This window comes from Colletotrichum acutatum (assembly GCF_030867785.1).
Source record: "Colletotrichum acutatum strain CBS 112980 chromosome Unknown BDZ83scaffold_32, whole genome shotgun sequence".
Classification (NCBI taxonomy): domain Eukaryota; kingdom Fungi; phylum Ascomycota; class Sordariomycetes; order Glomerellales; family Glomerellaceae; genus Colletotrichum; species Colletotrichum acutatum.
Window position 1 is genome coordinate 209,469 of NW_026849026.1, and position 22,690 is coordinate 232,158.

The 22,690-nt window shown below is 52.1% G+C and overlaps 8 protein-coding genes across 8 annotated transcripts; 4 read left to right on the forward strand and 4 right to left on the reverse strand.

Annotated features, from left to right (window-relative positions):
* Positions 1–486: 486 nt before the first annotated feature.
* BDZ83DRAFT_574303 (uncharacterized protein) lies at positions 487–3,596 on the reverse strand (the record flags this gene model as incomplete). The annotated part of the gene is made up of 5 exons (XM_060504704.1): positions 487–991; positions 1,077–1,408; positions 2,422–2,636; positions 2,713–3,251; positions 3,313–3,596. 5 exons carry the CDS (start codon positions 3,594–3,596, stop codon positions 487–489), a joined length of 1,875 nt encoding a protein of 624 aa, XP_060366529.1.
* A 1,211-nt stretch (positions 3,597–4,807) lies between these two features.
* On the forward strand, positions 4,808–5,876 carry BDZ83DRAFT_259616 (uncharacterized protein). The gene is made up of 2 exons (XM_060501985.1): positions 4,808–4,937; positions 4,993–5,876. Exons 1-2 carry the CDS (start codon positions 4,857–4,859, stop codon positions 5,779–5,781), a joined length of 870 nt encoding a protein of 289 aa, XP_060366530.1. The 5' UTR covers positions 4,808–4,856; the 3' UTR covers positions 5,782–5,876.
* On the reverse strand, positions 5,877–7,123 carry BDZ83DRAFT_259608 (short-chain dehydrogenase). Its single transcript, XM_060501984.1, has 3 exons — positions 6,892–7,123; positions 6,527–6,782; positions 5,877–6,466 (listed from the first exon to the last, which is right to left on the reverse strand). Exons 1-3 carry the CDS (start codon positions 6,927–6,929, stop codon positions 5,972–5,974), a joined length of 789 nt encoding a protein of 262 aa, XP_060366531.1. The 5' UTR covers positions 6,930–7,123; the 3' UTR covers positions 5,877–5,971.
* A 760-nt stretch (positions 7,124–7,883) lies between these two features.
* BDZ83DRAFT_750848 (ras family protein) lies at positions 7,884–9,134 on the forward strand (the record flags this gene model as incomplete). The annotated part of the gene is made up of 4 exons (XM_060513971.1): positions 7,884–7,946; positions 8,027–8,091; positions 8,178–8,307; positions 8,388–9,134. The coding sequence occupies 4 exons, from the start codon at positions 7,884–7,886 to the stop codon at positions 9,132–9,134; spliced, it is 1,005 nt and encodes a 334-aa protein (XP_060366532.1).
* A 2,349-nt stretch (positions 9,135–11,483) lies between these two features.
* BDZ83DRAFT_574386 (family 2 glycosyl hydrolase) lies at positions 11,484–14,170 on the forward strand (the record flags this gene model as incomplete). The annotated part of the gene is made up of 2 exons (XM_060504713.1): positions 11,484–12,068; positions 12,122–14,170. 2 exons carry the CDS (start codon positions 11,484–11,486, stop codon positions 14,168–14,170), a joined length of 2,634 nt encoding a protein of 877 aa, XP_060366533.1.
* A 363-nt stretch (positions 14,171–14,533) lies between these two features.
* Positions 14,534–15,878, reverse strand: BDZ83DRAFT_259702 (xylose isomerase TIM barrel). The gene is made up of 6 exons (XM_060501986.1): positions 15,594–15,878; positions 15,437–15,530; positions 15,239–15,376; positions 15,019–15,177; positions 14,853–14,955; positions 14,534–14,786 (listed from the first exon to the last, which is right to left on the reverse strand). Exons 1-6 carry the CDS (start codon positions 15,694–15,696, stop codon positions 14,610–14,612), a joined length of 774 nt encoding a protein of 257 aa, XP_060366534.1. The 5' UTR covers positions 15,697–15,878; the 3' UTR covers positions 14,534–14,609.
* A 1,064-nt stretch (positions 15,879–16,942) lies between these two features.
* On the reverse strand, positions 16,943–18,685 carry BDZ83DRAFT_740095 (uncharacterized protein; the record flags this gene model as incomplete). Its single annotated transcript, XM_060513056.1, has 2 exons — positions 16,943–17,160; positions 17,245–18,685. The coding sequence occupies 2 exons, from the start codon at positions 18,683–18,685 to the stop codon at positions 16,943–16,945; spliced, it is 1,659 nt and encodes a 552-aa protein (XP_060366535.1).
* A 1,970-nt stretch (positions 18,686–20,655) lies between these two features.
* On the forward strand, positions 20,656–21,723 carry BDZ83DRAFT_750852 (uncharacterized protein; the record flags this gene model as incomplete). The annotated part of the gene is made up of 3 exons (XM_060513972.1): positions 20,656–20,763; positions 20,828–21,057; positions 21,120–21,723. 3 exons carry the CDS (start codon positions 20,656–20,658, stop codon positions 21,721–21,723), a joined length of 942 nt encoding a protein of 313 aa, XP_060366536.1.
* Positions 21,724–22,690: the final 967 nt, after the last annotated feature.

Consider the following 22,690-nt stretch of genomic DNA (forward strand, 5'->3'; position numbering starts at 1 on the left):
GCAGCCTTATTGATAACGGGCCAGCCCTTCTTGATTAAGCCAAGTCCAGTATTGTTGGTATTCTTGCTCTTGACTCTGATCACGTCACGACTCTGTCCGACTGACCGGTAAACTCTCGAGCCCGTGCCGCACTTCAATAACAGTGCCTTCAGGGATCTGCAGCGCCGGAAGAACCGAGTTGCGTTTGCCGTAGAAGACTCCCGGTCCAAGTGATTGGCCCGAAGTTCTTTAATCCTTGCCTGCAAAGCTTCACCGCTCAGTCCCCGCGGTGGATAGACGACGGGAATCTCAGTCAAAGCCAACTTCTCCAAGTGGCTGAGATGTTTGAGGACTGGAATGATGTCCTATAATGAACTATGAGCATTGAATTACAGGTGCCCGCAGACGACCATTCGCCTTGACGTAGGGAATGAACATAATTGGAAAACGCAGCAGGTACGAGGGGCAAAGGAAAACCTGACGGGAGGGGATAGTTGCGCGTCACGCTCACGAACTTACCGAGACTCTAGTGGACTTCAGCTCGCCATCAATGAGCAGGTACTTGATAGATGGAAAGAGCGTCACGACTTCCTCGAGATCATCACATCTCCAATGCGCCTTGTAGAGCTCAAGCGTTGTAAGACTTTTCAACTTTGGGGCGATAAGTCTGAGGCCGGCCGTGTGCATAGGCGAGCCGTTGATTTCCAGACTCAGGCAACGCAGGTTTGGAAATGTCTGAGGGATGAAGCTGGTGGTGATCGATGAAGGGTATGTCAAGACTCGGACGGATTGCAGGCATGCTTTCTGCTTGTCAAGCTCTGCCCGGAAGAAGGCGACCATGGACTTATTTCCACATTTGAAGGTAAGGTTAACTTCTTCCGGGGTGGTCTTGCGTAAAATCTTGACGAGAAGTGCTGCTGCTGCTCTTGAACATGGAATAATTGATGGGTCGTAGTCATTCCGCCACTTCGTGGGAGGCCACTCGGGGCCTTGGGTGCAAAGAGACAGGTGGCTTAGGAGACGTTAACATTGAGAGCCACGTCGTTCAGAGAGATTAGGCTGAATCAAGTGTAGAGAACGATTGGGCGTGAACTTACCGTATGGAACCCAGAATCAACGCGTTTCCCTCGATGGCTTGGAGTTGGGCGTGGATCTCGTCTTCATCCACCGTTCGACAAACAGTCTTGAAGAGGCCAGAGATGGTGAAAACGCGGAAGAGCTTGCAGACCCGTGACATTGCTCTGAGGCTGTTCCGATCTTCAAAGTAGACGCCTCTTCGACTTTTAGAAAGCTTGGAAAATTCGATGATCTCGATGATCAGCTCTAGAGGCAAGGTCATGAGGCTGGCGCTCGGGGAGGGAGTGGGAACGACCGCTTTGAATGCGGTATAGCCGCTACCTCTGGAAATATCCATCGTAGGAGTGGTTTCCTAGATGACTTTTGTCGATAGATAGCTTGAAGAAGTTGGAATCCGAATTTGATGGGCGAGTGGATGTTCGTCAGCTCAGGGAAGTGCCCAGGGAAAGAAATGAGCACCAAATGAGGAAGTAGCGAGGGCTGGCAATATAAGAGAATGTTGCAGATGGCTCAGGACAACAAGTGTATTAGGCCAATTTGAAGGAAGCTACGAGAAGGAGCGGCTCTTCGAACTTGAGGAAGAGTTGAGGCAGTTGTAGGAATTGGCCATCGTGGGAAGGTATTCAGGGCAAGTGGAAGCCGTATACTGGGAATAGTAGGCACATCACATCAATTACTTATCACAGCCTTCCAGCAAGGTAGGATCTCAGGCTGCCAAGGTTTGTTTTTCTCTGACTTGTCTTGGCCTGCCAGACCACCTCGGATGCCTTGGATGTTCTACCTCTCCCTGCTTTAATGAGGAGCAATAAAGAGAGGCAATTCACAAACACCCGCCGTTCTCTCTAGGCAGGCCATGAAAGCGACGAGAAGGGGACTGAACCAAAAAGTAACGAAGATTAGCCACGAGCTCAGAGATGCCACTTTCTCTGGAAACAAAGATCACAACCGACAAAAAACAGGGCCGATCACCAAGAGCAACTGAGAACCTTATTCTTTTTGCCAAATAAAACCCCATTTCAATTGAACGCCACAACTTGTGCACTTGTGCACTTCACTACCTAGCCCTTATGCCCTTGTACCACACAGCAAAATGTCGCCTCTAGTAGGCCAACTATTAGGTGCTTGGGCAGGGAAACAGATAAAGCAGGATGAATCGCAAATAACCTCAAAGTACCGGCCCAGAAAGACTTCCGGGCGTAAGCGTGGCCCCTTGGCCAAAAAGACATGGAGCTAGGGTCCTCAGACAACAGGCCAGGTGAATTTCTGCACGGCATTCGAGAATTTGACGTCGATGAGCTGTCCCTGCTTGTCTTTGACGGGAACAAAGCAATGTCCCTCGAAAGATCGGTCCATGATGTAGAGAACTTCCAAGTTGGGAATGTTCTGCCAGACTCTCCAAGCCTGGTCGTACCTCCGGGATCTAGCATCATGGAAACCGATGGCGGGGAGTAGCTTTTTGGCCATCGTCGAGGCCTGATAGTGAACCGGCAAGATCGCATCCAGAGGTGAGGAAGTCTGGCATCGCTCATCACTGAGCGCAAGGACCTTGAGGTTGGTCATAGGCGTCAGGTGTCCAGTTGCTAACTAATGTGCGAAACTAATTAGCAGGTTGTTCATGATGCCTGCAATGAGGAAGACAAAGAATGCAATAGTGACTTACCTGCAGATCCCATCTCGCCCGTGCCGGAGAACCTCCAAAGGCCATAGTTCCACCCATCGTCAAGCGAGATGTATGGGGGAATATTGCTTGGACCTCTTGGAAGTCACTGGCGTCCCATCGCATTTTGCAGATCTGGATATATGCAAGCTGGGGTCCAAGTATGTTTGCAAGGTCGCTCAGACCATCGATCGAGGACAGTGGTCTGTTCAAAGGCGCCTCAAAGCTGAAAGCTCTAAGATTCGGAAAGCCAGTCACGATGAAGCCGATGTCTGTCGTGACGGGGAAAGACAACGCAGTGACCAATGAGAGATCCCACTGAGGTGAATCCATGATCCGAGACAGCGGTCTGATGAGAGACACCGTTGCCTTGAATCGAAAGTCCAACCGGAGTTCCCGAAGATTATACAATTTGCCGATGAGGAACATGAGGTCCGTCGGAGTTGACGGTCTGCAGGAGGCCACGGGGCCTTGGATCCGAACAAAGCGGCCGGGGGTTCGTGAGGTTGGCGGACCTTCTGTGTAGATGCTGAGTACTCTGAGAGGAAGTAATTGTCAGTCAACAGACCTGTGCCATGTGGGTAGAGTACCAGACATACTGTATGGAACGAACGATGAGTTTGTTCCGAAACACCCTCATCACATGATCGGCGAAGGCATCTTCGGCGCAGCTTATCTGGGCAACTCGGAAGATGATGGGAATGCTGAGGTTTCTCATGAGTCGGCCAGTGTTCGAGATCGGGACGAGAGAGATGTTGTTGTTGTCCATCTGGCGCAGAATTTCCAAGATGAGCTCTTGGGGCATCTGTTGGAGGGGGAATCCGCCGCGGCCGTCATCGGTAGGGGGCTGGCCAGGGAATTGGATAGGAGCGATGGCACTCATCTTGTCGCCGGGATGTGAATAGAATCAAAGGCGATTTCGTATGGAAGAAGTATTTGCAAGACTCGAAGTGCGAGGGGTGAGAATGAGGGTGAGATGGGAAAGTGAGGCAATCGCGTGTGAGCGCAGCGAATATTTCCGAGACTCAATGAAATTTGAGAAGGAGAAATACTAAAGTGAGCAAAAGTGAAAGGAAAAGTGACAGACGATCTCGCACGAGGGGATGTGTTTGCAAGACTCGATGGAAGTTGAGAGGAAGAAATTCCAAGGTGAGTGAGGGTGAAAAGGAATAGTGGCAGGCCAAAGTCGCGACTGAGGTGGAAGTTTTCAGAAAAGAGTAGGAAGGCGCACTCACCCGTGACCCGGTCGTACCTTCTATAGTAGGCGGTGTGAATTTATTTTATATAGATGCGTGTATTCAGTCATTCGCCTAATTAGTTTCATGATGCGGTATACACTCTGGATGTTGGACTCAGGACTCTAAAGACGGCAATAGTAGCCCCTTTGTTTCCTACTAGCCCTCGTCCCTTCCTTCTTCTTCGCCTTTCTTCTTTGTGCAAGGTTGATTTCATTCATCTTTAAGCTTTCTATCCAGGCTTCTTATAAGTATTGGTATCGGTCTACTTCCTGAAAAGTTGCTCATTTGAAGCAGGCAAACTTCCTTTCGAAACATAGGTAAAGGTAATATTGAGGCGTTGATCTCCTCCCAGGTATCTATACATTGCCTTCTTAATGCTTCAAATTCCATCCATGCTACAGATAAAATCTTGTCATTATCGAGGACTCAAGCATCGCCAGCCCTGGGCCCCGTCTATTGATACCCTCTCCTGAGGCAGCCTACCTTAGGTAGCCGACTCAGCCAAGCTACCAGTATCTTCAGGCCGGTCCTGTCGCTGCCAACTGGAGCAACCTGCCTACAGAACTACTCCTTAGTGTCGTCGCCTAAAACGCCAAAACGACTTTCGCACATCTTGTTATGGAAATAAACAACAAACGACTTTCTATTGATGAAGGCTACATGGAGAAACGCAGGAGGTGTCGTTCCAATCGCGGGATTCACCGCTTGAAGTTGAGTCACGACCGGACACTTATAGTGCCGGGCGAACTATACTCGCGATGATGACCCGATACGTTCCGACCACCTCAGGCAGAATAGCAGCGATGATTCTCGATTATAAATAGTTTAAGACACGCTTCAAGGTGCAAGGGGTTCACTATCATTTCTTCATCGTTGAATAAATACTGGGGTAGAAGTTCTTCACGATGGACCCTGCAAATTTGGGAGGTCAGAGAACCGTAGTCTTAGGACTGTATGACCATTTTATTCGAGCGGTCAACTTCATGGTAGGATTACTCCAGCAACCCACCAAAGAGATAAATACTGATTTGCAAACACCAGGCTCCGTATCCCTTCCTCTATCTCTTCCCCACTAGGAGGATCTCCCGGCACTTGTTCAATTCAAAACATACATGTACAGACACTACCATACTTCCACCTCGTGGAGTCCCAAAAACGCCTAGAAGCCGCGACAGTCTTTCACATCAACTGCTTTCCCTTGGCCTTTGGGCATGCTACATGGGAGCACAATCGGTTGTCTACTCCCGGCTAGAGTCACATTTGCCAAAAGTTGTTGCATCGACGCTCACCACAATTGCCTGTGCTCCTGTCCGGCTGTCCTGGACATATCTAGTCACGTCTGACGAGAATGAGAGGGATGGTGCCTCTATGACGTCTCTCTTCGCCATACGACGTGCCACATGGCAGCGCTTCATCGCTATAACGATCTTGTGCGACAACTTCAATCTTGTGGCGAGCTTATGCCTCAAGTTTTTGTTCGACGCTATCGCCCCGTTCCCATCTGACGAAGAGATACTCAGCGGCGAGGCTACGATTTGTGTCTCGTCTTGTCTGAAAGCCGCCGCCTTGACTCTTCCAACTGCGATGCTCCTATGGATTCCAGAAACAGTGATCTCCACCTATGCTGCTACTGCTGCACTTGACCAACATTCGGAAGTCGACAAAGGATGGTTGTATGGTGTCGTAGAGGACATTCGTATTGGAATCCACTCCATGAGTTCGCAACTCTGTCAAGACCTTGCCCAGGACTACTTGATCGGATCCGTCAGTGTTCTAGGGATTGCTTTCGCTCCGATGGTCGGATGGTTGCTGTTTCGGCGACCTGTATGATAACGTAACTTCATGTAAGAGGATGTTGTCTCGCGCCAGCAAAAGATGTAGTCTTAAATCCCACTCTCCTCAACCTTGCAACTACATCTGTCGCAAGTAGACAAGGTAGTGAGCCGACTTCAAAGTGATGTTCACCAACTGTCATGTTGTGCACGAACATGTACGGTTGTCTTGATTAAATGGCACTCGACTACATCTTACTCGGCATCCGCATGCCACCATCCAACCTCAACACCGTTCCGTTAAGCATGACATTCTCAATAGCATGCCGGGCTAGTGCCGCGAATTCCTCAGGTTTACCCGCACGTACGGGAAACTCCATAGAACGCTCGAGACTGGCGCGGACCTTGTCGGACATCATGGAAGTCATCCGTGACTCGAATAGACTTGGGGCGATGGTGACAACGCGGATGCCGAAGCGGGCAAGATCACGGGTCATGGGAAGCGTCATGGCCGCGACGGCACCTTTACTCGCGGCATAGGCAACCTGGCCCTTTTGGCCATCAAAGGCAGCAGAAGACGCGACCATGATGACGATGCCGCGCTCGCCGTCGGGCTTAGAGGGTTCGTTTTTTGCCATGAGAGCGAGTGCTTGGCGGGTTAGATCGATGGTGCCGCGCAGGTTGATGTTGAGGACGAAATCCCAAGCGTCCAGGCCGAATGGCTCGCCATGGCGGTCGAGAATCTGGCCCAAGTGTTAGACCTGCACAAGGCGGTAGTAGTCGACTCAGGGATGGAAGCATACAGATGACGGGTTTCCAACACCGGCTGCTGGGATGACGCCGCCTACAGGCTTTCCGGATTCCTTCACCCAGGCGGCGGTTCCCTGGACGGCGGCTTCGATGCTCTTGGTGTCCAGGACATCGCAAACAAAGAACTTTGCAGATGAGCCCAGCTTGGACACCAGCTCATTGCCGCTATCCTCATTCATGTCCAGAATAGCGACGTTACCTCCATTGTTGCATATGTCCTCCACGCAGGCCTGTCCCAGACCAGAGGCGCTGGGATGGGATGAAAGTTAGCGAGGTGGTCATTGGCATGTGATCAGGGAAGAAGGGCTAGTTGGACCATGGAGAGAAGCCTGTGAAGTGGTTGAGATGCAATGCTTACCCGCCAGAGATGATGAAAGTATGGCCTGAGATCTTCATGATGATGTTTGTCTTTGAAGAAGTATAAACCAAATCACATGCGTTGCAGTTGAGGGATGGATGTCAAAGGAGGTCAAATAGGACGGTGTCGATGTGAGAGCTTACAGCGGGTGCTCCACTAAAGCTCGGTAGTCCGGTGAGGGACAAAGTCAAGCCTCGGCAGCCGGTGTAGGCTCGGTGAGCAGAATGACCCCATTGATTGTGAGGTGGAGTGTGTCAAGCCACGATTGGCGGGGTCACCTGAGGCAGTACGTATCCTCAGGACTGGAACAGGAGTGCAGGACCAATGGGATTCAGTCTCGGACCGTCTGATAAGGCTCCGAGGCACGTACTCCAAGCAGCCACACCTCTGGCACGTGCGCTGTACGCGGGTGGGCTTGACGTTGGCGCTCGAGCCCCCATCCCATGTCGCAAACTCAGCGGAGCCCGGCGGAGGCCCGGCCCAGTTGTCTGGTGGTGGTGTGCCGTCATTGCAGCCCAGCACTGGACCTTTGGTGCTTTGCCAGCGCTCTTTACTGCACCAACCAACTACCTGAACGCAATCAGCGCCAGGCAAAGAACGCACCTCAGCGACGTCAATCTTCCTTTTCCCGTCCCTTGCCCAACTCGAAACAACAAACCCGATCTGACGCCTTTTTGTTGCTCGTTGCGACCTCAACGTCGCCGCCAGTCCCAGAGGCCGCCGATTCTTTTTTTGCTCCTTTTCTTCATGCCTAGCATTTTGTGCTTTTCGCGGATCGAAACTTGCGCTTGAGCGCGTTATCGGCCCAAACTAGAACTGTCACCGTCTTTTGCTTACAAACTGCACGACTATCCCTCCTCCTCCTCCTCCGCCATTCAGCTTCCCCCCGGGCCTTATCGCCGCTGCGCCGCTGTCGCCTGACTTTTCCGACCGATACACCCCATCGCGCTGCAGTACCTTACCTTACCTTACACATATTCCCCACCGCCACGATGACGAGACCGCGTCGTTCCAGCGCCGCGAGCGAGGAGAGCAACGGCACCGCCGGCGAACAGGTGAGGATCCACCTTAACGAACACCGATCCGATAACGACCGGTAACATGGGATGGGACAGCATACTGACGGAGTACGCAGGAGCTGGGTAGCATGTATGACTACCTGGCAAAGATTATCTTGCTGGGACCAAGCGGAACGGGCAAGTGAGTGGCATCAACACCCGAATGGGAGCACGCGACCAACTTCGGCCCGCGCACACAGCTGACACGGCGCTTCTTCGCGATCTCAGGTCCTGTCTGCTTCACCGCTTCGTCAAGAACGAGTGGAGGGTCCTGTCGTCACAGACTATCGGCGTTGAGTTTGCAAGCAAGATCATCAAAGTCGGCACCGGATCACGGCGGAAACGGATAAAGCTTCAGGTATGCCCTCAAAGCTATGCCCTCAAAGCTCTCAACAGTGCGATCGAGAAGGAAGGCGATGCTGATTAAAGGAACAACAGCTTTGGGATACGGCCGGCACCGAACGATTCCGCTCCGTTTCGCGATCATATTACCGAGGCGCCGCCGGGGCCATTCTCGTCTACGATGTGACAAATCACAGCAGCTTCCGCGGTCTACAGCCCTTCCTCAATGACGCGCGCGCACTAGCATCCCCGAATCTATCCTGCCTCTTAGTTGGCAACAAGCTCGATCTCGCGTCCGATCAACTTATCGATACAAGCCTTCCTCCGCCAACACCGAGCAGCGTCGGTTCCATGTCGTACTTTGCAAACGGCTCCGTCGGATCAACGGGGACAAGTCTGCCATCGCTCGGCACGCAGCAGAAGGCCACGGAGGCGCCGGAAGGGCGTGAAGTCAGTAATGCGGATGCGAACAGATGGGCAGGGACGGTCGGGATCCCGGTCGTGATGGAATCGAGCGCGTTCAACGGCGAAAATGTTGACGAAATCTTTGCGAGGCTCGCGAGAATGATCCTTACCAAGATCGAGTTGGGCGATATTGATCCGGACGACCCGATGAGTGGCATTCAATACGGCGATGGATACGGAGGAGGATGGAATGCGGGAGCCAGCGACGGCGCGAGCATCAAGAGTTCCATGACTGGCGCGACACTCGACGAAGCGGCAGGAGGTGTCCGCAGACGAAGAGGCCGACGAAACACGCGCAGCGGCGCAAATTGGGGGCTGAGAGACTGGGAAGAAGTCTTTACGTTGTCGAACCGACGAAGAGGGGGCAACTGCTGCTGAGGTGTTCTTGCCGTATGGTGGAAGAGAAGAGACGAAACTTGGATTCTTGCCGGTTGGTATTTTTGGGCGTGGAGTTTTGCGAGGAGTCTTTATTTTCCAAGGGATGGTCCATCACAGGGCCGGGATACTACGGGCTCGAGGGTCCGAGATTAGCGTTGTATCTGATTTTGCTTGACGAAGGAGCTACGTTCGCTTCACAGGTCGAAGATGGGGGAAGCTGGCGTTACGGGATAGATACCTCGTTCCCAGATCGGGGCTGGTCGCACACATACACGCTTCGCTTTCACAACTACATACGTTAATGACACCTTTTGGTATAAGCCGACAAGGCGGGTGCTTTTGGTATTGATGATGTGACTTTTGCGGGCGCCTGGGAGGAGTAGACTGATGAGAACATGGAACTGTTGGTATGATCTGATTTGAATTTGGATTTGGATTTGAAATCGAAAGGGTAGGTTGGACAGTCTTGCGACGGAGCTTTGGCTTCCTGGATCGTTGGCAAATGTACTATCTCGAGTCTGATATTGGCTATGAAGTGAAGTACATGATGAACGGCGGGAATGCATCCGTCCCACTGGAAGCCCACTTGGGAGATGTGATGCTTGAGGATGAGAAGGACGGCACAATTGAAAACTCGAAACGGCGAGCTGCAGAAATGCAATGCGTTTGTAACACGGCCGAGGAAGAGAGAGAGAGAGAGAGAGCTAGTGATTCGAAACCAAAGAAAACTCTTGCCGTATCGTAAAAACGAGGGAGACTGACAACGTGGAAGGTGGTCGTCATGAGGCTATCCTCGAGCCCTGAAGCATCGGAGAATGATGCAGCGGTTCCCACGGCCATTCCCAACAGAGAAGACGGAGGGCCTCCCTCCGCGAAGGAACCCCACCGAAGTGAGCAGGGGTCTTCAAGGTGGAATTGGGGGAAACTTTTGGATATTTGGGGTAAAGAGCCAGTTCTCCACTTCTTCGGTGGTGATTTATATCCCCGATGGTGAGACTTGACGATATTTATGGGAACTGGGACAAAGGCCTTCGAATAGGATGAGTTGCCGATTTGCCATGACGAGTTGTACCCAAGAGGATACCGGCGTGATGGGAACGGTCTCTTGCCAAGCGCATATGTACTGCGCCGTCAGTGGGCTTCTTGTCAGAACCAGCCCGGCCAAGGTACCTACCTAGGTGAGGAGCACCATTGCCATCACAGACTGTCTCATCTTAGTTGGACTCTCTCTTAGAAGAGAAGCACGAGGTAAAGGGCCACCTCACTCAGGACCCCTTAGTCTTGCAGCCATGTGCGTGGCTTCCTCCGAATGCAGCCCGCCGGCAGGTTGACTTTATCCAGCAAGGGATGTAACCACACCGTGGCAGCACACTTTAAGCAATGTTCCATTCCTAATCCTAGAGAACAGACAATCTTGTGCCCGTTGGAGAAAAAGAGGCGTCCCTCATTCTCCGCGCGTGCTTGGCTTGGACCAGAAGGGGAATACCGGTAAGTGAGGGCAGACAAGGTGGGAGGTGTGGGGGAGCTGGGTTCCAAGAAATCCAAGGAAAAAGGCCTATGGGGGAAAAGGTGCCCTGGATCATGGATCGGGCATGGAGGGAATGGAGATGCATCTCGGCGGATGTCGTCCCGTCGTTCGGACTGAGGCAAGTTGCACGAGGTTGGAGGAGACTCTCATCCCGGGATTTGGACATGTTGGTCGGAGTTCAGGGATATTTTGGCTTGAATAGCTCTGCGCCGTTCCCGAGGTGAGGCGAGCTATACGAACTGGAGGAAGCTCAATTACCTGACAAAGACCAAAAGCATGAGATGAGGTGAGATGAGAGGTGGTGAGGTGAGCCTAAGTGGAGAGAGCTCCCCGGTCTGGTATGAGTGAGGGTGGTGGTGCATGGATGAGATGGTGAAGAGTATATGAGGACGACACATCCTCCCCCAGCCTTCCACGCTTATGACAGTCATTTGGTTTGAAGATTCTTTGAGAGCTTCCACCATCAGCTACACAATCCCACTTACTCACCGCTGCTCCGCATCGTCGTGAGGTTGCGAACTGAGTGAAATTACTGTCTTGTCTCATTCAAACTCGACGTTCTCACAGTAAGATACCCAGCACCACGATCTGCCCCCCCCCCCCTCCCGGAGTACCTATCTCAAGGTACCCATCTACCCCGCCATCCTCCGCGGGGCATCTGCGCTCGGTGCGCTCATCCCCGACTTCATCGTCGTTCTTTGCGCGCGCCTACTAATATCCCGGGATTCTTCTCTTTTATCTTTGGTGAGATCCCACCCAGCTGCTCTTGCAATTGGCATCTCTGCACACCTTTATTGCATCCCTAGTTGTTTCCCCACGCAATGCGCGTTCATCCAGAGCTCATCCGTAGCTCGAGCACAGCTAACACCTCCAGCCACCGCCGCCCCCTCCAAACAATGGCATCACGAACCGTCATCCCGATCGACAAGAACTGGCAGTTCAAGCAGGCCGACAAAGAGGACAGCGAGCTCCTTGACGTCAGTCAGTTCCCAACAAACGTCCACCTCGACCTCATTCACCACAACGTCATCCCCGACCCCTTCATTGGCAAAAACGAGCTTGATGTCCAGTGGATTGGCGAGGTGCAATGGCTGTACAAGACCACGTTCGCCTCTGAGGCCATCCCCGAAGGCGCCAAGGCAATCTTGGCCTTTGACGGTCTCGACACCTTTGCTACCGTTGTGCTCAATGGCAAGACAATCCTAGAAACGGATAACATGTTTACACCAGAGCGTGTTGATGTCACATCCGTCCTGAAAAAGGATGGGGAGAACGAGCTTGAGATCACCTTTGACAGCGCATACCTACGGGGCTGGAAGCTGGTCGAGAAGTATCCTGATCACAAGTGGGGATGCTGGAACGGTGACAACTCCAGACTTGCAGTCCGGAAAGCTCAATACCACTGGGTACGTTCTCTAGTAACCGTTCGTTGTGAGGATGATTGTACTGACGCTACTAGGGCTGGGATTGGGGCCCGACTCTTCTGACATGCGGTCCTTGGAGGCCAATTAACCTCGAGGTTTACGAGTCACGCCTATCCGATCTTTACTTCGAGACCTCTGTGGACGACTCCCTCAAGAGCGCCAAAGTCGTCGCTCACGCCACGACAGAAGGAAAGGCCTCAAAGGTCCGCTTCGATGTGTCACTCGATGGCAAGTCGCTGGCCTCTGAGACGATCGATGCCAAAGCCGATGCGGATATCGCAGCAACCTTTCAGATACAAGACCCTGCGCTGTGGTTCCCAATTCGCTACGGCAAGCAGCCCTTGTACACCGTGACAGCCACCCTCCTTAGCGGCAGCGACGAGGTCGACACTCTGTCCAAGAAGATTGGTATTCGCAAAGTCGAGCTGGTGCAGAGACCCGTCAAGGAGCAACCGGGAACATCATTCTTCTTCCAAGTCAACAACGTCCCCATCTTCTGCGGTGGGAGCGACTGGATTCCTGCGGACAACTTTATCCCTCGCATCAGCAAGGAGAGGTACTACGACTGGATCCGCCTGCTGGCAGACGGCAACCAGTTCATGGTTCGTGTCTGGGGTGGTGGTATCTACGAGGAGCAGGAGTTCTATGATGCCTGCGACGAGTACGGCATCCTCGTGTGGCAAGACTTCATGTTCGGATGCGGTAACTACCCTACCTGGCCGGATCTTTTGAAGTCCATCGACAGAGAGGCGAGAGAAAACGTCAAGATGCTGCGTCACCACCCCTCTATCGTCATTTGGGCAGGCAACAACGAAGACTATCAGTACGCAGAAAGCGAAAATCTGACGTACGATTTCGCAAACAAGGACGCAGAGAGCTGGCTCAAGACTGACTTCCCTGCGCGATACATCTACGAAAAGATACTCGTTGATACGTGCAAAGACCTCATCCCCGACACCTACTACCATTTTGGCAGCCCTTGGAGTGGGGAGGACACCAGAGACCCCACGGTCGGCGATCTTCACCAGTGGAACGTCTGGCACGGTACACAAGAAAAGTACCAAAACTTCGACAAGCTCGTCGGCCGCTTCGTGTCAGAATTCGGCATGGAGGCATTCCCCTCGGTCAAGACCATTGATGCATACCTGCCCAAAGGCAAAGACGACCCGGATCGCTACCCTCAATCCTCGACTGTTGACTTCCACAACAAGGCCGACGGCCACGAGCGTCGCATTGCCTTGTACCTAGTCGAGAACTTCCGCTACGCGCCCGATCCTTTGGAGCACTTTGTCTACTGTACGCAGCTTATGCAGGCCGAATGTCTGGCCTCAGCCTACAGACTGTGGAAGAGGCAGTGGAAGGGTCCTGGCAGGGAATACTGTGGCGGAGCATTGGTGTGGCAGATCAATGATTGCTGGCCCGTGACTTCATGGGCCATCTGCGATTATTACCTCCGCCCGAAGCACGCTTACTTCACCGTAAAGCGCGAGATGGCGCCAATTTCCATTGGCATCACCCGCACGGAGCACAAGCACCCCAAGGACAAGTACACGCGCGTTGATATCGAAACCAAGACGCAGATTGAGATTTGGGGCTCGAACCTGCAACTGGAAGACCTGACCGTTGACTTGCTGGTCAAGGCGTGGGACATTGAGACCGGCGAGGAAACGTACTCTGAGACTGTTGACAAGGCCTTTGTCCTACCTGAGAACAGGTCAACGGAGATGGCCGCCTTTGAGGTCCCCGTGAGGCAAAAGGGCGACGAGGCCAAGACCGTCGTCGCAGCGTACCTGATTCAGAACGGCAAGCAGATTGCGCGGTACGTCAACTGGCCTGAGCCGCTCAAGTATCTGCACTTGCAGAAGCCCAAGAGCTTGAAGGCGACGCTTGCAGAGGGCGGTGATGTGGTGGAGATTAGTGCCGAGGTTCCCGTCAAGGGTGTCGCGTTGGAGGTTGAGGATGATGCTGTGGTATTCAGCGATAACTTGGTAGACATTGTCCCCGGTGAGGTTGTCAAGATTGGAGTCAAGGGTGCGACCAAGAATACAAAGATTGAAACGAGGTACCTGGGCATGCTCAACTGAATCAAAAGCACGGTTATTGAATCACCTTTGAATTGTTTTAAGAAAGCAGGATGTGATTCAAAGGCAATATAAAATCTTCTGGACTTCACTCCGTACTGTCAAACGGTGCAATAAATCGAAGGCTGTCTATGTCTACCGAGTCCAAGTTCACGGCCAGTGAGTCTATGGACTCTATTGAAGTAAAGGTAAGTTCCCGTATCCCTCGTCTCAAAATAATCATGCTCGCCATGTCTCGGCCCTGGTGGCAAGCAATCTGTCTACAAGGCCGCCAAGAAAAGTCCCTCTAGGCGAAGACCCTCAGTATCGGCGACTTCGGTATACACTCTCGGGCTATGGTAGGGGTGGTACGGGTACGGTCTTGCGTTGGTATTTAATGTCAGCAAGAAAAGTTTCCGTCACCTCGCATGATTGTGGGAAGGGAAATGGAGCTAAGTGCAACTCACCCGTATTCAGGCGTAAACGAAATCTGGTAATCGGCGCCGCGAGTCGCGCTGTGTTGAATGACTTTTGTCCAGAACCGCTCAAAGAACTCCCTCTCGGGCCTATAGATGGGATCTGAAGGGTCGGCGCACTGCGAGGCCTGCGTTGTGCCGATGCGGGCGTGGACGTGGTAGATCTATGGACTTTAGTATCGACATCCATCATCCACGCGCTAGAGTTACGGTAACTTCATTCGACTTACATGGGGAATGACCTTCTCGAGAATCTCCTGGTCTTCTACGGACTCATCCAGCAGACGCTCTGACACAACGACCCAGTGCGAGATATCGGCGGTTATGCGAAGACTGAAGCAGAGTTACCACTGTCAAAACAGATCTCAGTGCACATCGTTGAGAGCGACTACTCACTTTGGCACTCTTTCTAGGATGTACTTTGCCGCGTACGGGTTGAACATGGATCGGTTTCGGTGTGTCTCGTGCGTCACTCGCCCCGCGAACCCCAGTTCCTCGTCGATCTTGAATGTGCCTTGATAGAACTCGACGGACTGGTCTAGAGTCCAGATGTCGCTATTCCTCGAGTCTTAGTCCTCGTCCAGAATCAGCCGGTAACCTGGCAGAGGGAACGTACCTTCCAGACTGGGCGTTGACCTTCACAGGCTTGAGAACTTGGGCACGCTTGAGTTGCTTGCGATAGTGATCGAGGTGATCTTTTGGCGTCAGGCCGGGTGGCCTGGGACCCACGTACCCGGGCCATGAGGACATGATTCTAAAGCAGGGACGTTAGAGCAGGTGGGTTTTGGTGGTTAGGCGAAATCTTGAAGCTTACTGTGCGACAAGCTGGAAATCGAATTGGTCGAGAATGCGTCTCAGTTCGGGTAGTTGCTCGGCGGGGATGTCTCTGTAGTCGATCTCGACTCCGGCTGAATGGGATGGGTCAGCTCAGGGGGCCTTCACAAGTTACAGTAATGCGAATGCGGACTCACTGTAGCCCTTGGCCTTGAGATCGGGGAACAAAGCGATCCAGTTGGCGAAGTTGTCGCCTGGGGAAATGCCCCATAGCGTGCGGAATCGAGCGATGCTGGGCATGACGATGTTTTGAAGATTTTATGAGTTCTGGTCACGTCAAAGGAGCTTGAAGAAAGAAAGAAAGATCAAGAGCAAAAGCAAAGGTCCAGCTTCGAGAAAAGATTAGCCTAATAAGGCGGATGTGCAAGGGCGAGACGTCGCCTTTTAAAAGCTCGCACAATCCCTACAAAGACCCCTCCATAGTATAGATACCACGGCCCCAAGCTCCCCCACGATTCCACCCCGCGTCAGACTCGAGAGAGCTCTTATTCCATCTATAGCCGGCCAATGACCCGAAGCCAATTCGATGGGAAGGGCTTCAACGGTGGACCCCGAAACTGGACCGAAAGCGCCCGAGTCTTGCTTTCTTTCCGTTTGCTGTAGTTCAACATGGGGCCGTCGTTGTCGAAGAGGGATACACTCGGCGAACTTTTACTTGATATGGACAGTTGTCAAAGGAACGGCGCAATGGCATCATCCCGTCCGACTTGTGAACCCCGCGGATTGCAAGCCCCTCCCCCACTTGCCAAAAACGGCAATTTTCCCCTCGGAGTCTGGGGAACAATAGTGGATCATCCATCCGTTGTGTGAGCTTCAACTCAAGTCTCAAAATGCCTAAACCCCGTGAATTAGGAAAGGGAAAAGTACTGGAGGTGTTCTGGGTTGTTTCGAGTAAGACTCGCCTACATGTAGAATCCGTATTTATAAAGGCAGAGCGTGACATTTTGGTGTTCCTTGCCGCGCCAGTGTTAAGTCTGACTGAGTGTTAGTCAATACCTACCTAGCTTGAGGGCGCAAAACCAGTCTGTATACGATACTCAAGGTACGACAATGCTCCTGACCGTGTCCATTTTCTTGGACCGCAACATATTCCTCTGCCGAAACAACATCGGTTTCCATTGATGGGCATTGATCAAACCCTCGAACAGCTGAGCCTAGGCTATTTGAAGTAAGGTACTCAGCCCTATCGGCAGATCTTGATCCTCCTTGCCGGGTTGGATGCAACGTTGGTGACTGAACTAGGTAGACATGGCGATGAATTCTATTCGCTATCAAGTCATGATGAGCCCCTAGGAACGGGAAGAGGAAATCTTCGGCAGAAGTTCCGTGCCAATAGACCGGCTTTGAATTTCATGGGTTATCCTTTTACCCCGTCCACAGGTGTCTTCCTACCTGGCGAGAGTTACGTCTATTGAGCACGGCTAACACAGACAGAGACCCTGTCGTGGGGTCCATAGACTCTTGAGAGGTCGACTTCTTTCTACGATCAGCTCTCCTGGTTCTGGATCTCCATTGCAACATGCCAATCCAAATGCTCGAGAACATCTTCTGGCTGCACAGGCTCGTCACACTTAGGGCACAAGTATTGTTGTCCTTGCTCGTCTCTTGGGCCACCTTGAACGGCCCGTGCCGAGGTACTTGTAGTAGCCAATCTCCCCGATGCTGAGCATAATGCGTCGTTGGCTACATGCACTCTCTTGCTATCTGCATGCATGTTCGTCACATCTCCTTCTCGGTTTCGTTTCCGAGGAGAGGGAGAGGAATGTGAAGTAAAGAAGGATGTGATACGCTGCCCGGGGTCAGACGTAGGCACCCCGGATTCCAGATTCGACATGCTAACAGAGATACCCAAGCACGGCCAAGACTCCCCGTGGTCTGTAAGATCCTTGAGTAAGCCATGTAGCATGTTGAATATGGTCTCCCGGTTGATGTCGACGTGCGGTGGGATCGGCGCTTGCTTGGATCGTGTCGGGCCGAACCGACCCCGGATATGGTGTTGGACGGCAATAGTCCTGGGCCGTCGAGGCACCTCTGAATCAAGATCGAGATCGCGCAGCCGCGACTCAAGATCCGCAGCAAAGATTCGCAGCCATTTGCTGGCTTGTTGAAGGTTCTCGGCTTTGGGCACAAAGGTCTTTGCAGCCAGCAAAGACTGGACTTCACTCCGGGGCCTGACTGGGCCTGTCTCATCACCTCTGATCGCCCTGTACACCCATTGGCCATCTTGCGATCCCAACTCTGACCTCATCTCTGCAAGCGAGACCTGGAGGAGGTCGCGTATGCCATCGGACCCAAACGTCTTGACGACTTTTTGACCAAGCTGCCTTGCCAAGCCGGAGAGCGAAGTCACTTTGAGGGTCGGCATAATGGTGGGGATGCATTTGCGCCTGATGATTGTTTGGCCAAATGGCTTGTTCATTCGAGAAGCGACCTTGGCGAGCATCTTGTTATGGCTAATGCCGGCGGACGTGGTGAGTTCCAGTTCCGCCTTGATCTCTTTGCGGATATTGCGAATAATGCTAGCCCCAATGCTCAATACCACGTCGTCCCAATCGAGTATGTATTCTGGATCACGGGTATTGGGAAGATCCATCACCTTGTCCGACTTCCAGTTGAGCGACGTGTCCACCGGGGGCAATGGTAGCGTCTTTTCCGGGCTGTTGCTGAGCGATCCCAATCCAGGAAATCGCTCCGTCAGAATTTGGTAGACTTGAGCTGACAGGTCAACGTAGAACTCATCCACCCCGGCTCTCTCGATTGTAGGCGCAGGTGTGGCCGGAAGAATCCTTCGCACGAGCTTCATCGTCCTTCGTGACATGTCGCGATATGGATCTAGAGAGGCCTTATCTGTTGTCAAATTGTCCAGCACGTCAGCCCTGTACCTCCAGCAATCGTCGCCTTCCCTCCAAGTTGGGACGTGTTGAAGGACGATGTCTGGGCAGAGTCGACGGGCTTCCTCCACCGAAATAGTCCTCTTGAGCCCGCGGTCCTTTGCTGGATAATTCAACGCGATGATGGCGTTCCACTGGCGCACTGCGAGTGGCTTGGAAGGGGGCAGACCCAGCCTGACTGATTCATACTGAGCATAGAATGAGTCGTAATCGACGAGTGCAACAACTCGGAGAGGCGATTCTGGCGATGATTGTGCTAGGAGCTGCAGGTCCTGCTGGGTGAATTGCGATTCTGCGCTCGTCGGATCAGTCGGGAACGTGAAGCTATCATCGGACATGACTGTGGCGTGTTCAGCTCCGTAGAATCATGTCGTCGCTTATGTAAATGACCAAGGTGAGTGAAGATCGTTGAATTCAAACCCAAGGCAATCTCGGCACAAGAGCCAAAACTTGATTGCATTCCTTAAGATCGAGGTTGGCGATGTAGCTATCGAGTGCGCCATTGGAAGGAAATGTCTGGGGTCCTCACTAACAGGCATGGAGCACAGGATAGGGACTTTGTTGCAGTAGTGCTGTGACATTCTGTTAGAGTAATACCTTAGATCGCGGGTGATCGCATGCGATCGCTAACTAAATCGAACACCCAGGCTGTTTATGCGGAGCTGACGGACAATTACAGTGCCAAAAATGTCCGAGACTCGGTGGACAGCTGCCTGTGAGTCTGAAACCTAGACCACTTTGGGGGTTAGAGGTTCCCTAATGTCACGGGCTGATCTCAACTTCAAGCCGCTTGAACAGAGCTTCATTGTAGGATGTTGATTCAGAGCAAGACGCATATTTCAATCTTTGGAATGGGAAAATGGAAAGAAAGGGGGGAGTTAATGTTGCCTGATACTAGAGGGACTTCTTACATGCCTAACATAGTGTCGCTGTTCTCTAGGTGCCTGGAATGATCGTGTCATGAACACAGGACCCACCAATTTCACCTTCAAGTCTTGAAGCAACGCGATGTAGACGAGCTTCTGAAGACCAACGAAGACTTTCATTTTCAATTCAAACTTACATAGGTACGCGTTCTTGAGTTCAACTAGTCAATTTAATAAGTTGAATGATGAAAAAGAGCCCACGTGTCGCTAACAGACCTCTCCACCAAAACACCATAAACCACCCCACTTGACATCGTGAGAAATATCAAAACACCAAAAAGACATACAACACCAGGTATTCGCTGGTCGTCACCGACCCAACTACTAATCCGGCCCTCATTGGCTTGTCTATGGGAGAGCGGACGGGATCCCGAATTTTCCAATGGGTATGGTCGTATGTGATGGTTGAGCATCGTGAGGTTGCTCATGTTTGAAATGAGTGTCAACAGCATGGGTGGTCCTGCGTCTTAGAAGGTGCGAGACTTGGTCTAAGCCATTGCTAGTACCTGAGGATGAGATCACAAACAACCTCTTAGAATACAACCAGCTCTCCTAGGTAACAGACCTTCTCAGTGACGGCTAGATGGTACTCCGCGCATGCAGTGACTAGAACTTGCTGATAGTGGAGGTCAAGTGCTTGTAGGAGAGACCTTTGAAGAAGTCCATCCTGAGAGTGATAAGAGACGGAGAGATGTGCATCTCTAGTCATGAATAGTTCCATCTATTCAACTTATTGCTTCTACCTAAGTAGCCTTGGTTAGTTGTGCGGATTATTCATACAATCGCGTGATCCATGGATGTTGATGCCGACAGAGCACCTGCCTACTTAGCAGTTTGGCTATCTTGCGCAGGACCTCCCAGAAAGAATTGAGAACATTTTTTCAAGGGATTTGATGGATCTCCAACATTATTAATTCAAAGTCTGAGCTGTACTTGATAGCTACTTAACACATCGTCAATGTCACTTCTGCGTGTGTGGCTCAGATTGGTAGGGGTTGTTGGCGTGCTGACGACTTGCATTCTTAGTGCCGTAACTATTTTGGATAAAAATTAATCTTTGTGACTTCAGGAAATTCACATGTCTGTGGGAAAAGAGCCCCAAATCTCAATGTCAATCGTCTACTTGGGGGCCTTCTGCCTTGGCGCGGACTTGCGGACTTGCGGAGCAGAGGGGATGAATCATGAGACCCCCAACCGGTGACGAAGCAAGATGACAACACGGCACGAAGACTGCCCGTTAATGACCAACTGAAGAAAGTCATAACGTTACTCAATAACCTCCTATGCTCTTAAAGGCCGAACAAATCGCCATCTTTCCACAGCCATGTCGGTTGGCACAACTCCCACAGCCAGTAGCGCACGAGCAACAGTCGATCTAAACTATGGCATCCATCGTCGCAATAGCTGGAGGCACCGGCGATCTCGGTCGTACCATTGTCGAGGCTATTTTGGCAGACCGAAAGTTCTCAGTCGTCATCTTGAGCAGAGAGGTGCATATAATTCCCTCGATCTGATACGTCGCAGGTTTGCTTCGCCCACTGACCAAACCTCTAGGCGAATGACGACAGGGAGAAGGAAATCGGGGCTCGTATTCTGCCCGTTGATTATAGCAGTGCCGACGATATTGCTAGGGTCTTGGAAGAAAATAATGTGCATACGGTCATCTCCACCCTCAACAACATGGCTTCTGTAGAGCCAGAGTTGAACTTGATCGCTGCTGCCGATCAGGCCGCGGCCACAAAACGATATGTTCCCAGCATCTGGGGCGCCAAGTTCAGCAGAGAGTATGCCTTCATCTTTCATACTGCCTAAGGACACCAAGACTAATATACTCTTTCTCTCATAGGTACGCGGAGGAGATGCCAATCATTAAACCCAAGATTCTCATCATTGACGCACTTGAAAAGACCAGCTTGGAGTTCTCCGCCTGGTACACAGGATACTTCGCTGATTACTATGTTTGCCCGCCCCTGAAAAGCCATATCAAGAACATGGCCATGGTCGTGGACGTCGTCAACAACAAGGCAGGCATCCCGGGTTCTGGAGACGTGCCCGTGGCCATGACTTTCACAGCAGACTTGGCCAAGTTCGTCGCCGCAGCCCTGACCCTGCCAAAGTGGGAGCAGGAGGTGTATCTTGTTGGCGATAGGTTGGCGTGGAACCAGCTCGTCGAGCTCGCTGAAGCGGTCAAGGGTGTCAAGTTTGACGTAACTTACGATACGATTGAAACGCTGAGGACTGGAACAGTGACGAAACTGCCTCGCCATAGGTCACCGTATCCTTACATCTCAGACGAGCAGCTACAGCCCATGTTTGCCACTTTAGGCCTCATGTTCGAACGGGGGGTATTTGACGTGAAGGCCGAGACCTCAATCACGCGAAACTTTCCTGACCTCAAATTGAGGTCTATGAAGGAGCTTCTAGAAGAGGCTTACAAGCTCGAAGGTTGATTAGCATGTTGCTCCTAGGGATGGTGGGAAACTCGAAGGATTGTGTGAATACATGTCGAGAGGCAACTTCATTGGTCTTGATAGAGGTGATAGAGGAGAAACGTCTTTGGTTTAGCCAAGAAAGCTTTCACCATATTACCTATGCTTTGCAAGCTGCCCTCATGACTATCAGTGTGATGTTGGGTGAACGGTCCTGGAAATGCCCAAAATCCGTCACTTAGAGAGGCACATAACCTCCGCGGGGCGCACATGCAGGTGTCTTCAGCAACCCACATGAACCCATGTGCCATGGCATGACAGTGGTGCGTGAGGCAGATGCGGGCGATCTCGGAGCTTCAGATTGCGGGCTCGACAGGAAGCCGTTTCCCCAGATCGACAGATTCCCCTGCAGGCGTCCCAAGACGGGCAGCTGCCAGGCGGAAGGGCGTTCCGAGAGCCTAGAAGGTTCGGGTGGGACAGGAACATAAATATCGAGGCAACTCCCTTTCAAGCAGAGGCTGCGGAGCGCCGCTGTGCTGGTTAGAGATTCCAGCGAAACCGGCATCAAATCGACATTGGAATATTTGCGCATCGCAGCGCGATTCCCGACATACTCGCCGAACTGCCTGGCACCAAGCACATCACTGTGATCCGGTCGACCCCGAATTCCAACCTTCATACATACGGGCCTTTGCGATCGAGCCGACGGTAGACGAGCGAATCACCAGACCTGGAACGAGCCCGGAGTCAGTCAGCAAGAATCGTACCACAGGATTCGGACGTGCCCGACGCTCAGGAAAGAAGGGCTTCGCATTATATGAGGGAATGCTGGATACGGTGGAGAATGACAAAGTCGCAATCTAGCCCTCTTGGGGACTCCCTCAACAGAAAAAGGGAACGACGGGGACTCGAAAACCAACACGACGCATCAGCAAAAGTTTTCACGAGCACCTGACAGCCGCTCGGTCACAGACAACGTGATAAGAAA